This window comes from Trichosurus vulpecula, chromosome 5, assembly GCF_011100635.1.
Source record: "Trichosurus vulpecula isolate mTriVul1 chromosome 5, mTriVul1.pri, whole genome shotgun sequence".
In the NCBI taxonomy this organism is placed as follows: domain Eukaryota; kingdom Metazoa; phylum Chordata; class Mammalia; order Diprotodontia; family Phalangeridae; genus Trichosurus; species Trichosurus vulpecula.
The window spans coordinates 225,269,450-225,284,209 of record NC_050577.1 but is presented as its reverse complement, the minus strand read 5'-3'; the positions used below and the strand labels follow the sequence as shown (position 1 = coordinate 225,284,209).

At 34.8% G+C, this 14,760-nt stretch overlaps 1 protein-coding gene across 4 annotated transcripts in view; it reads right to left on the bottom strand.

The window, feature by feature from the left end:
- ATP2B1 (ATPase plasma membrane Ca2+ transporting 1) overlaps window positions 1–14,760 on the bottom strand; it is a 134,429-nt gene that overhangs the window by 60,277 nt on the left and 59,392 nt on the right. For all 4 annotated transcript variants that reach the window (XM_036761969.1, XM_036761966.1, XM_036761968.1 and 1 more), the window contains exon 2: window positions 1,717–2,151. In XM_036761969.1, coding sequence (XP_036617864.1) covers window positions 1,717–1,915 — 199 coding nt within the window. In that variant the 5' untranslated portion in view covers window positions 1,916–2,151. The remainder of the gene's footprint in view (window positions 1–1,716; window positions 2,152–14,760) is intronic.

The window sequence follows — 14,760 nt, the reverse complement described above, 5'->3', positions numbered from 1 at the left end:
CATGTCTCCTTTAAGTCCCAAGTACGATTTTTGATAACCATTACTTCAAAATATTTCTTCCATATAAAACAATGTTTAATAAAATAACTATAAGCAAAAATGATACTCTACAGCGTATCCAGAATGCTGTCAAAGGTCCTCCTGTTGGATTTATCCAACCACGCTTTTCCTAAAGTAAGCTTATAATAAACATATTGGTTGAACTAACTTTACAACAATTTTTCTAAAATTTTGCTACTTTCTGTTTTACTATTAGTAACGGAGATAGGTAGTGATACCTAGCAAATAAGTGTAGTGCAAATATTGCTTTGGAGGTAATTTCTATAAAATTGGTGAAGAAAACTAATATACCTTCATTTGTAAAATGCACATAAAACATTAGCAATAGCTACAGCATATCAGATTTTTCTAAGGAAATTACTTTGTAAGCTGTGTTCAAAAATTGTAAACTATTATTGTTCCAATGGTTTTTAATCAAAACAGTCTCATATTCTCTATTTTTCCATTTCCAAATTTCCATTTTAGTATCCATTTTTCATGACTGATACTGTTAATTAAAAATTATTTCTCCTACTTCAATGTGATCTTTTTGCCATTTTCAAATAGCTTAAATTCTGATTCTATAATTTTGGGCCCAAATATTTTATAATAGCCAGAGAGGACCTTACTTCCTTACAGCAAGTAAATCCTCACAGTAAGGATTACCTTTTTCTTAGCTCTCCCATTATGAAATACTAAATTAATACTAAAGCATTATGAAATCAAAAAGATGCCCTATCCACATATTGAGGATTCTATGTGGCTATTCAAGACCTGAAATGCTTTTAAACCTAAGGAATCAGCTGTTAGGGCTAAAAGTTAAGTCACTGCCATATACCCCATTTAATTTCCTTCAGAAATGGCCTAGTTTTATTCTCAAAGCCTAGGTTAAGCCCAGTCTAACCCCATGGCTAAAAATAGCTTATCCAGCTGCTGACAACATTAACACTATTTTTTTTTCAGGCATCAAACTGAATGAAATCTAATGAGGGTGTGGCTTATTTCTAATAAAACCTTTAGGAACCATCGGCTGCCTTGACAACTGGTAGCTAGCAAAAAAACAAATTTATAAAATAGTTTTGTAATTAAGAACAAATGTAAATTAACAAAAGGCATTAATAAAAAAAAATCTAAGTCAGTAATAATAATAACAATAATAATTGCAGCTGCTTTAAAAGGTCTGCAAAGTGCTTTGTAAACATCTCATTTGATCCTCACAACGATGTTGGGAGGTAGATGCTATTACAATTCCCATTTGACAGATGAGGAAAATTGTGGCACACAGAGGTTGTAACTTGCCCAAGGTCACACAGCTAGAAAATTTTGGGGGCTAGATTTGAACTCAGGTTTTCCTGACTACAGGTCCAGCACTCTCTCCACTTCACCTAGTTACATTAAAAAAACATGGACAATGACAACAAAATATAATACATGCAGTAACAATCTTATATCTATGGAATGCAAACACAAAACAGGATTTAAGATGTATTAAAACAATAACCAAGTGATCCTAATCTTGTTGTTTACAGTATTCCTGGTTATACAAAAATCTTTTTAGTCACTAAAATTTTTATAGAACCACAATCCTTCTAATAAATAGGAAGAAAAACACTTTAAAAACAAAATATTGCCTCTGTATAAAAGATTAATCAAAAGAAGTCAAAATAAAAATTTTACCTTCATTGGGAGAGGTTTTCAATTTTGCACAAATTCCATAGACATCTCCGTAGCATTCTTGTATTTTACGTAATGCATCTGTGGACCTAAGCTCCATGAGAGCCCGGAGCTCAGCAAGTGTAATTCCAAAATCTCCATCATGATTAGCTTCCTTCAAAGAGTTTTTCACACCACTGTACGCAACAGAGTTGTTGGCCATATCGCCCTTTACAAGTATAATTTTTATTATGAGGAAACTGTTTCCAAAAGGAACAAATTTCACTTGATATATTTCCAAGATGAAAATCGTTTAAATATGAAAATCATCCTCAAAATAGACACTCATCATGTGAATTTGTAAAGCAGCATCAGCAGCAACATTTTCCATAGAGGTCTCTTGAACTTTGGCCCATGGCTAGTTTCTTTTCTCCATATTAATCATAAGAGATATGTAATCTGAAAGAGAAAAGATTTGAAATCATTAATAAAAGCATTTTCAAGTAAAACAAATGTTAACACTTCCAAGGGCCATATGTTAAGAAGTTAAGGGCACACACGTACATGATATGTGTGTATATATATATATATATATATATATATATATATATATACACACACACACACATAAAATCAACACACACACAGCCTCTGTTTAGTTCTACAGCCTGTTAGCAAACAAATGAAATACTGTTTCAAATCACTAATAAGAGAAAAGTGAATGAAAACTGAGGTTTTATTTCACAACCAATAAATTGGCAAAGATGAAAAAAAATGAGAACAATCAAAGTTGTAAGGGTATTGGAAAGACAGGCACACTGATGACCAAAAATGACCAAAGCAGGCCCTGGAGAAGCAGTAAAGATTATCTTCAATGAATCCTTCCTCAGTAACTAGAAAGAAAAGGAATGGAAATTGGACAAAATGGAAAAGGGCAAGGTTTGGAGAAGGGTCAGTTTAGGCTTAGACAAGTTGTTTTGGAGTTGGAAAGGTGGAACTGGAGTTCAGGAGAGATATTTGATCATTAACTGAACCCACCAAAAGCAGATGATTCAAAGAAAAGAGAAGTGAGCTCAGGCCAGTCTTGGAGAATAGTTGTAAAGCTGGATTAATGATTCAGCAAAAGAGAATGAAAAGACAAAAGAAGTCAAATTTAAATTTACAAAATTCAAGGTAATTCCAATGTTTTAAAAATATCACAATAAAACACAGTATTTACTGGCAACAAAATTGGTGGAAACATTTTAGTCTCAAAGGTAAAACATGCAACGTTACATTCTATATTTGGTGAGCAAATACTTATCTATAGTACACAAACTGAAAGAAGTCAGAGACATACCATCTTATTCATTTTTTGCATTTCCATGGTAGAAAGCATATGATATCACAGAATCTTGAAGCAGGGAGAGACCTTAGTGGCCATTTTTCCAAACCATAACCCATCAAAAAACTAACAAGTGATTATCAAGCCTTTGTTTGAAAGCTCTCTAGTGAAGGCAAACCACTACTTCCAAGTCCATTCCATCTTTGCATAGCTCATGAAATTTGGCAAAGCTTTAGTTTACATAAAGCCTCAATTTGTCTCTTTGCATATTCTATCCATTGCTTCTAGTTCTAAATTCACTGAACCAAGGAGAAATAGTTTAATCCTTCTGCAAGACATAACTTCAAATATCTGGAGAGTTGGGTCCCATAAGCTGTCCCTTCTTTAGCTAAAAATTGCAAGTTCCTTCAACCAAACTTCATCCAGAATGTCCCTGAAGTCTTTTAGCATCTTGGTTGCATTTTTCTGCTTTTTTCCTATCCAGTTTGCCCATGTTTTCCTTAAAATGTGGTACCCAAAACTGAATGGAATACTACAAATGTACCTACTTGACTGTCTTAACACACTGTTGACAATATACTCCATCTCCCCTTCCTCCTCCCTGACAATCTTTAAAAAAAATTCCTATATTAGTCATGTTGCAAATGAAGAATCAGAACAAAAGTTAAAAACCATGAGAAAGAAAAAACAAAAAAAACACAACAAAGGGAGAAAACAGTATGCTTCGATCTGCACTTAGACTCCATAGTTCTTTCTCTGGATATGAATACCATTTTCTATCATAAGTCTTTTGGAATTGTCTTAGACCACTGCATTGCTGAGAAGAGCTAAGTCTATCAAAGTTGGTCATCGCAAAGTGTTGCTGTTACTGTGTACAATGTTCTCCTGGTTCTGCTCACTTCACTCAGCATCAATTCATGTAAGTCTTTCCAGGTTTTTTCCACCTGCTCACCATTTCTTATGGAACAATAGTATTCCATTACATTCATATAACACAACTTGTTCAGCCATTCCCCAACTGATGGGCATCCCCTCCATTTCCAATTCTTGGCCACCACAAAAGGAGCTGCTATAGATATTTCTGTATACGTGGATCCTCTCTCCTTTTTATGATCTCTGTGGGATACAGACCTATTAGTAGTATTGCTGGATTAAAGGTATGCAGAGTTTTGTAGCCCTTTGGGCATAATTCCAAATTGTTCCCCAGAATGATCAGATCAGTTCACAACTCCACCAATGGGATAACAATGCATTAATGTTCCGATTTTCTCACATCTCCAACATTTATAATTTTCCTGTTTTGTCACGTCAGCCAATCTCATATGTGGGATGTAGCACTCCAGAGTTGTTTTAATTTGCATCAGCAGTGACTTAGAACATTTTTTCATGTGATTATAGATAGCTTTAATTTCTTCAAACAAAAACTGCCTGTTTGTATTCTTTGACCATTTATCAATTGGCTTTGTTTGTGCAAAAACTTTTTAATTGAATATAATCAAAATTATCCATTTTTCATTTCATAATGTTCTCTATATCTCATTTGGTCATAAATTCTTCCCTTCTCTATAAATCTGACAGGTAAATTATTCCTTGCTCTCCTCATTTGTTTCACCCTTTATAGTCTAAATCATGTACCCATTTTGATCTTATCTTAGCATATGGTATAAGATGTTGGTCTATGCCTAGTTTCTGCCATACCGTACTGCAGTGTTCCCAGTAGTTTGTCAGACAGTGAGTTCTCATTCCAGAAGCTCCTCCCTGATAATTTCCATACTGTCTAAACATGGCTCCCCCATCTTGTATCTGAAGTGGCTTTTTTTTAAAAATACAAGACTAAGTAAAAGACACTAATTATCTGACTAGGCTATGGAGATATTTTGGGGTCCTGTCATCCAACATGTGAGTTTTACATCCTGGCTTACATCATCTGCAAATCTGACTGGCCTTTTACCTTTAACCAAGGTACAAATTTTAAATGGCAGAGGGGCATTCTTTTTAAATTGACGTACTATTAAATAAAACCGGGTTCAAATCCACCTAGTTGTATTATCTAGCTCACAACACTCCATTTTGTACACGTCAAATATTTTGCTAAAATTTTGATAAGCTCTATCTATTGAAAACTCCTGGTCAAACCTGTCATGACAGTGGATAGAATCCTAGAGCTGTTCCTGAAATGGAAACATTCAAATCTAGCAGTGAGCCCTTACACAAATTCACAAGAGATTTAACAAAGAGTTCCTGAGATAAAGACCAGGAGTTGTCATATGGTCATTCACCGAATGGATCTGGGCCAGAAATTACATCCTCAGCCGAATACTTGTTAGAATACAAGCACTGGCAATGACTGTTGGGTGCCACTGAAAACAAATTCAATTCAAATATTACCTGATTGGAGGAAATACTGGAGAATAGGAAAACTGGAAGCAGGAAAACCAATAAGGAAGCTATTACAATAACATCAACAAGTAACCTTCAAAACTCAGCTCAAACTTATAAAACAATGCCTTTCCAGATCTCCCCCAGATGCTGTTGCATGCCCCACCAAAATCTTCTACTTACTTTGTATACACTTAGCCTTCTTCCCTCTAGACTTAGAATGTAAATTCTATGATGTCAGGAATTCTCTTAGTTTTGCTCCACAACCTCCAGACTGTACCACAATGCCCTAGCTGCAGTCTTGCCCTGGAAGATCCTACCACCTTTGCATCCCCCTCTTATCATTGGTGAGTTCCTACCAGGACCTCCTTTTTGAAGAGGTGTCCAGGCCAGCCACGCTTCGTTTACTCCTTACCAGGCACCCCCTCCAGATGCTGCACACTATTGCCACTTCCCCCACCTCCTTATCTGCTCCTCTTTATGTTATCATCTTCCTCCCATTAGAATGTAAACTCTCTGAGGCTAGGCACTTTCTTTTCATTTGTATTCCCAGAACTGAGCACAGTGTTTAGCTTAATCAGTTAAGTAAGTGCTTAATAAACACTTGTCATTGATTGTATTCCCAGTGCTAAATCCAATGTCTTAAATGTTTATTGCTCAATTGGAAAGGAAGAATCTGAGTATGAAAAAGAGGCAGAAATTACAGGGCTTTGTAGCTGATTGGCTGTGGATAAAGGAGAAAGAAGACTCTGAAGTTAAGAACCTCTAATGACCGAGCGGTAGTGCCAAAAGAAAGAAGTTAAAATTCCTGCAGCCAATCTCTTCTTGATTTTATGCCACTCACAGCTGCTAATAACTAGAATGATTCCTATGTCTTAAAGAGAATTCATAGGAAAAATAAGGAATTTCACTTCAGAGATAACTTTTCTGAAAAACAGACGTTCTGTTAAGGAACAAGATTTTAAAATTATCTTATATCTGTATTCAAACTTCGCAGTTCTTTGTCTCGATGAAGATAGCATTCTCCATCGTGAGTCCCCTGGAGTTGTCCTTGCCCCTTAGGTTGCTGAGAAAAGTGCAGTATGTCAGGGTTGGTCCTCACGGAATCCATATATCTGTGGCTGTGCACAACGTTCTCCTGGCTCTGCTCCTCTCACTCAGCATTATGTCGTGTAGGTTTTTCCAGGTTGTTATGAAGTCTGCATCATCCCCATTTCTTATGGCACAATAGTATTCCATCACCTTCATATACCACAGCTTGTTCAGCCATTCCCCAATTGATGGGCATCCCTCTGATTTCCAATTCTTGGCTACCACAAAGAGAGCTGCTATAAATATTTTTGTACATATGGGTCCTTTTCCCACTTGTGTGATTTCTTTGGGATACAACCCTAGAAGTGGTATTGCTGGGTCAAAGGGTATGAACATTTCTATAGCCCTTTGTGCATAGTTCCAAACTGCTCTCCAAAATGGCTGGATCAGCTCACAACTCCACCAGCAATGCAACAATGTTCCAATTTCCCCACATCCTTTCCAGCATTTATCATTTTCCTGTTTTGTTATTTTAGCCAATCTGACAGGAGAGATGTGGTATCTAAGAGTTGTTTTGATTTGCATTTCTCTAATCAGTAGTGATCCAGAGCATTTTTCCATATGCCTGTAGATAGCTTTAATTTCTTCCTCTGAAAAGTGCCTGTTCATATCCTTTGACCATTTCTCAATTGGGGAATGGCTTGTATTCCTATATATTTGGCTCAGCTCCCTGTATATTTTAGAGATGAGGCCTTTATCAGAGATACTAGTTGCAAAGATTTTCTCCCAATTTTCTGCTTCCTTCCTAATTCTTGTTGCATTGGCTTTTTTTGTACAAAAACATTTCAATTTGACATAACCAAAATTATCCATTTTGCATTTTGTAATGCTCTCTATCTCTTGTTGGGTCATGAATTCTTTACTTTTCCACAAATCTGATAAGTAAACTATTCCTTGCTTTCCCAAATTACTTATAGTATCAGCTTTTACTCCTAAATCATGAACCCATTTTGACTTTATTTTGGTGTGTGGTGTGAGATATTGGTCTATGCCCAGTTTTTGCCCTACCGTTTTCCAATTTTCCCAACAGTTTTTGTGAAATAGTGAATTATTAGCCCAGAAGCTGGCTAAACTTGTTGATTTCTCCTACTTGTGTACCTATCCTATTCCACTGATCCACACCCCTGTTTCTTAACCAGTACCAGGCAGTTTTGATGACTGCTGCTGTGTAGTACAGTTTAATATCTGTCCAGCTCAGTAAAATAATTTTTTGGTAGTTTGGTATTGCACTGAATAGATAGATTAATTTAGGTAAAATTGTCATTTTTACTATATTAGCTCGGCCTAACCATGAGCAACTGATATTTTTCCATTTATTTAGATCTGATTTTATTTGCGTGAAAAGTGTTTCATAGTTATGTTCATATAGGCCCTGTGTTTATCTTGGCAAATAGACTCCCAAATATTTTATAGTGCCTTCAGTAACTTTGAATGGAATTTCTCTTTCTATCTCTTGCTGTTGGGCTTTGTCAGTAATGTATAGGAATGCTGAGGATTTATGTGGGTTTATTTTATATCCTGCAACTTTGCTAAAGTTGTTTATTATTTCAAGTAGTTTTTTACTTGATTCTCTAGGATTCTCTAGATAAATCATCATATCATCTGCAAAAAGTGATAATTTAGTTTCTTCTTTTCCTATTCTAATTCCTTCAATTTCTTTTTCTTCTCTTATTGCTACAGCTAATGTTTCTAGTACCAAATTGAATAATAGGGGTGATAATGGACATCCTTGTTTCACCCCTGATCTTATTGGGAATGCATCTAGTTTATCCCCATTACAAATAATGCTTGTGGATGGTTTTAGGTAGATGCTATTTATAATTTTGAGGAAGGTTCCACTTATTCCTATGCTTTCTAGTGTTTTTAATAGGAATGGGTGTTGTATTTTGTCAAAGGCTTTTTCTGCGTCTATTGAGATGATCACATGGTTTCTGCTAGTTTTGTTGTTGATATGGTCAATTATGCTAATAGTTTTCCTAATATTGAACCAGCCTTGCATTCCTGGAATAAATCCTACCTGGTCATAGTGTATTATTCTCGTAATGAGTTGCTGCAGTCTTTTTGCTAATATTTTATTTAAAATTTTTGCATCAATATTCATTAGAGAAATTGGTCTATAATTTTCTTTCTCTGTTTTAACTCTACCTGGTTTGGGTATTAGTACCATATTTGTGTCATAAAAAGAATACAGATTGAGGCACACTACATGCTCGCCTTTTTTGCTTCTCTTTTGTTTTTGGGGTTTTTTTTTTTTTGGTTCTGTTTCTTCTTTCTCATGATTCATTCCATTGGTCAAAATTCTTCTCCACGACTTGACTAGTGCATAAATTAATTCAATGCGAAGTTATACATGACAGTTATATGAAATTCCATGCCGTCTTGGGGAGGGAGGGGGGAAAACCTGGAACTCAAAACTATGTAGAACCGTGTGTGGTAAACTAAAAATAAATAAAGAAATTTATAAAAAAAATTATCTTATAACTGTTATATAGAAAATTACCAAAATGTGGGCACTTTAAAAATCAAAGACACTTAGGAGGAGTTGCATGAACTGATGCAGAGTAAGGTGAACAGATCCATTTATTTATACAATGACTATAACGGCTTAAAGACTTAAATCTTTAAAAGAAATTATCAATCACAACTCCAGAGAACTAATTTTGAAAAATCCTTCTTACCTCTTACAAAGAAATTTTGAACTCATGATTCAAAGACACATTTTTGGACATGCCTACTATGTAGATTTGTTTTTGCTTAATTATGCTTACTAATTAAAAAAGACAGCTTCCCCTCCCTCCCCCCGCCAATGTTTGGGGATAGAATTGGGAGAAAGGAAAGCAATATGAAAAAAAGATAAAACCATCAATGAAATATATAAAAAGGGGGTACAGAACAAGAATATGGTTCAGAGGGCTAATGTACTGAATTTATTACAGACTTTCAAAAAAGCATTGTGTAAGGGAGGTTCTCATTTCATACATAATCTTTTTCTGTTCTTTATGTACAGAAATGCTTAAATATGCTGGTTACTTGTCGAAATTAAAATTTAATGAGCAAATACTAGTATACACACATTATCTCGACATAGTATTTTTGCAAAGTATTTGCCAAACTGGAAAGTCCTTTCTGATCTATTAATGTTGGAAGAATTTTGAGTATGTTTACACACCCACTTTGATTTATATAACAAAGTTATCTGTGTTTCAGTGTCCTTATTGGCAGTAGGATTAAAAGTAAATTAAAGGTGGAGGTGTCTTAATATCTCTAGTGTCTAGCATGGTATTTCACGTATAACTGATGCTTAATGAACAGATGTTGAACTGAAATGAATAAAGTGAAATTGGGCAAGTAGGATTTTTGAACAATACCCTGTTAAATATGTAAGCACTAAAGACCTCTGTAAAGTCTTGTTTTAAATCCCTGGGTTACAGTTTCCCAAATATTAGGTTTGAGATGTTAAATTTGTGATATATACTATGCATCCAGTATATGGAACAGTAATGAACCCAACCATCCCAACAAATGACCAGGGTTCGTTACCTTGGGAAGAACAGAATTATTACAGGTAAGAGAACTGAAGATAAGCTAAAGTAAGCCTAGCAGAAAGTGAAAAAAAGGCAGAGTGTTAATGATTTTTGAGATCCCAAAGTACTGGAAGCCAAGAAAATACAGAGCAAACAAAAGAATAATTTAAGTGGAAAGATATGGGGAAAATATCAAAGGTTCCCTGGTCAACATATGGCAAATCTGCTACAAATGAACAGAACTTACAGTATCATACAAATGGGATAGTAAGAACAAACGTTCTTAGTCAGAATACAGCAACTTGAAAATAAATTCTGAGCAGGTTTGTACTTAATTACAGGGTAGACTCATGTTAATGGGATAATTATAACAGAAGACGGGGATGAACTTCCATCAGGGTTCAATATATTTCTGGGGTAATGAATGAGGGAGTAGGTAGGGGAATGAAACAACAGAGTATCATTATATGATATAAATTGAGGATCTCCGTAATAACAAAAACAGAAGCTAAGGAAACATTTTTCTATATGCCACAAACAAATAAAGGAACAACACTAGAGTTTTTTACCTACCAAAGACCAAGCACTCTGTGCTGTATGTGGGTCTTTACATGTTTACAAGGACTATATGAAATGAAAAATTCTTTGAAAGCTTATATAAATAAAATCAATTAAAATCACATGACTAAATCTGCATATATGCATACAGAAAAAATGTTGATAAAAACACATTTCTTTTAAAAATACATAGATTATAAATAGGACTTTCCTGATTGTGGTAAATTACATCTCAAGCTGTAAGTAAGCACTATATTTAATAGAAATAAGTCTTTCCAATAATACCTGAGGTTTAAAAAAAAGGACATCCATCACTATAGAAACAATACAAGAAATCAATACAAAATTTTAAAAATTAAAGAAGTACAGGAAAATTATTGCTTTTTTGCAGACGATATGATGATCTACATAGATCTGAAACAATAACTTTCAGATAAAATTTTAGATTAATCCATACAAATCATCAGCCGCTTTAATAGTACCAAGAAAATGCAAGAAGAGATTATACCCAAATTTATTCATTCTGTACCATAACAATCAAACTACAAAGTAATTACTTTTAGAGAGACAGAAAAAACAAGATTTATCTGGAGGAAGAAAATGAGATCAACATTCTCAAGGGAAATAATGACAAAAAAAGAGGAAAGCAGTACCAGATATCACACTACAAGTATACTAAAAAGTGGTAGTCGTCAAAACTTTCTGGCATGGCCTAAAAAGAAAAAAAGAAAGTTGATCAGTGGAACAGAAAGAAGTATGTAACACAGAAGCAAATGGAAATAGTAACAAAAGCTCAACCAACTCAAATAACATAAAAATTGCCAAGAAAACTAAAGAAATTTGGTAGAAAATTAAATTTTGGCTAAAATTTCATAATACCTACCATACTAAAACAGTAAAGAAATGTGTGCCCTACATATAAAGGCTGCTATCATAAACAAGAAAAGGAATAAGAAAATAGCTTTACAATTACGGATCAGAGATAAACTCATGATCAGTAAAAGATCACTGAAGAGGAAATAGATTAATTTTATTATATAAAACTGAAGTATCTGCACATAAAACTGTTCAAGTTAACATTTGGAAAGGAAACACCTGAGGGAAAAAGATCCTTCCAACAAGTTTCTTTGATGAACGTCTCATATCCAAGATACATAAGGAATTGATTCAAACATATATTGAGTCATTCCCCAAATGTTCAGAGAATATGAAGGTATTTCTCAAAGGAAGGAAAGTCAAACCATCAGTAGTCATTTAAAAAATGCTCAAAAGTACCAATAAAACAAATGCAAATTAAAGTAACTGAGGTTCTACTTCACATATTTTAGACTGACAAAGATAACAAAAAAAGAAAAAAAGACAATTGTTGTAGAGGTTGTAGAAAGACAGCCACTCCAGTGCACTGTTGGTAAAGCTGTGAATTAATTCATTCATTCTATTGTTTTTTTTTTAAATTGCTATTGTCTTGCCTCGCCTCAGATGATTCCTACCCACTTTTTTTCCCCTTTACTTTTAAAAGTTCAGTTAAAGCATAATAAACCTTATATCTTATTTTAACTCTTGTATGAACCTTCATGTTTCAAGTATTGGCTGGAGTTGGTTTCCTACTCTATTTTGCTATCCTGTTCTGTTTTATAGGTGCATTCATCCCATTCCCAATTATAATCGTTAATGATGTATTTCCCTCCATTGTGTTTTCTTATGCTTCTATTTGTTCCCCCTTGTTCCTTTCCTCAGAAACAAGTGGAAGATCACAAAAGAGTATGCTCAGCACTAGTGCTCTATATTTGATATAACCTGCTTCTACACCACTGTCCCTCTTCTGTTTTCTCCACTAACACCCTTATACTTTCTCCCCTGCCACCCAAAACCTCTTGACAATCTACCCTGAATCTACCTTCCCTCTTCGACAACTCTCTCCCCAACCCCTACTCTGTTCTCTTCTGCTTGAGGTAAATGTATTTACACACTAAGAGGTGTGTGTGTGTGTGTGTGTGTGTGTGTGACCTCCCTCTAACTGGTTTAAATAAAATAAGGTTCAAGTGACACCTGCTCCCTCCATCCTTCCTCATTTTGATTTTTTTTTCCTGCTTGTACATTCTGTTATTTTAGCAAGTAAGTTCTTGCTCATTTCTTCCCCAGTGTATTTCTTTTCCCACTGTTTTCTTTCTTCTTTTAAAGTCATAAAAATGTATAAAAACAACTCAGGAGATCTGTCATATTTTACTCCTTCTATGATATTGCATTTCTGAGAGGGCATCTGTATCACTGCCCCCTGTAAGAATGCAAACATTTCATTCTTGAATAAAAGTGCCTTAGCATTGTCTACTCATATGTCATGAAGGCCCTTTAATTCAAGGATGAAATGGTTAGAAGTGCTTTATCAAAGTGAAGATTTGTTTTTCCTCTTTGTAGCATCATTTATTCTTAGTTTTGATGAGTAAGTTAATCTTGGTTGTAAGCCTTTTGCCTTCTGAAATATTGTATTCCATACTCTCTGCTCCTTCATATTAGCAGCTGCAAAATCTTGTATAAGCCTGTGGTTCCTTGGTACTTGAATCTTGGATAATAGATCTGAGCAGTTTTACTTTATGATTTCTTGAAATATGCTATCCAGAAACTTTTTAGGATCACATAAGACCTCTGACTTTCAGAGAGACAAATTATTCTTAAATTATAGTCAATCCTTCGTGACTTAAAGCAATCCCATGATTTTATTAAAAACCTTATTCTATTCACATTCACAATGGCAACCATGCACATTGGTGGCTATGTGCAGTAGAGAAAAAAATGAGAGGCTTCACATTCAAGTTTATATGTACAAAAAGGAGGAAAGTATTTGTAAAAAAAGTGTTTGTGTATCTGCTCCAGAAAATACTAAAGTAACCTTTCAAGTGCCTGATGAGGGAGCTCAAAAATATAAAAGTGGTTAAGTTTGTGGGTAAATGAGATGGTAGTCACCCTACTCTTGCCAGCAAGCATCTTGGTCCAGCCAGTACAGAGCTGTGGGGTCAGGGACCTCAGACTAGGAATCCCTCAGGCATGTGTTTTTCACTGGATAACAGTTCAACCATGGAGCTGAAAGGCAGATGAGAGATGATAAAGTGCTGCCCCTTTCCCTTTTTTACCTTGGGGTTCTTCTGACAGAATAGCTCATAGAACCCTGTCCAGTCCCTTCCAGCACTGCCTTTCCTCCCCTTTGTATTTCATAGGTTATTTTTCACAATTACTATGTTAGGAAATATGCAGAATATATCAGAATTAATGTTTTGTTATAAATAACTGTATGCAGAGAAGTCTATTTTCAGCAATCTCTAGCAAAAGATTACAGTTTTTGGTGGCTGTGGGAACCTAACCCCTGATTTCCCATAGATTCAATCATCAAAATTCACTTTTGACTTCTATGCCATTTTCTAGGAACATTAATCCCACGAAGGCTAAAGACTGATTTTCTTATTAGCCTGTTTTCTGGACCAAAGCTTTTCACTGGACTCTTAGTATATCTTTGGAAACTGTAGCTCTTCAAGTAGATATGGTGTCTTAAGTGTAATTTTAATTCTATTATTAGCATTGGTATGACATTTCCAGTGTTAAAAATATGAGAATAGAGAAAATAGTCTTAGGACAGATAAGGATGACTTATACACTATGGCAGACTGTAACAACAAATGTCCTGGGGAGTTTTTCTTTGGCTAACTTTTTACATGGACAGAGTGACCTATATAAACTAAGATAGAAGCAGGATTCAATTTCACCCAAGCTTGTAAGTGAAAGAAAAGAAGATTTAAGTTTCCTGACTACTGGTTTCCTCCGTTCTGACCACTAGTCAATGCTCAGTCTCCTAAACTATGAAACTACTCTTAAATTAACTTCTCTTTACAAAGGTGACAAAAAGATAGCAGTACTAACTCACTGGTCATAAAGACTCTAATCAAATGTTCAATATTGACAAGAACAATTACAGATTCTTTTTATAGAAGTAAAAGTGTTAATTTTTTAAAAGTAAATAATAAGTAAACAAAAAACCCCACCCATAAATAAAATATACAGAAGCCAAAATGCAGTTTTAGTAAGTTTTCAATATAACCTGGGCTAGGTCTATGAGTTTGATAAGCATTTTTATTGTCTAGGAGCTAAAGTATGACCCATAGCACCTGTATTATAATTCTTACAGGGCACAAGATCCCTTTG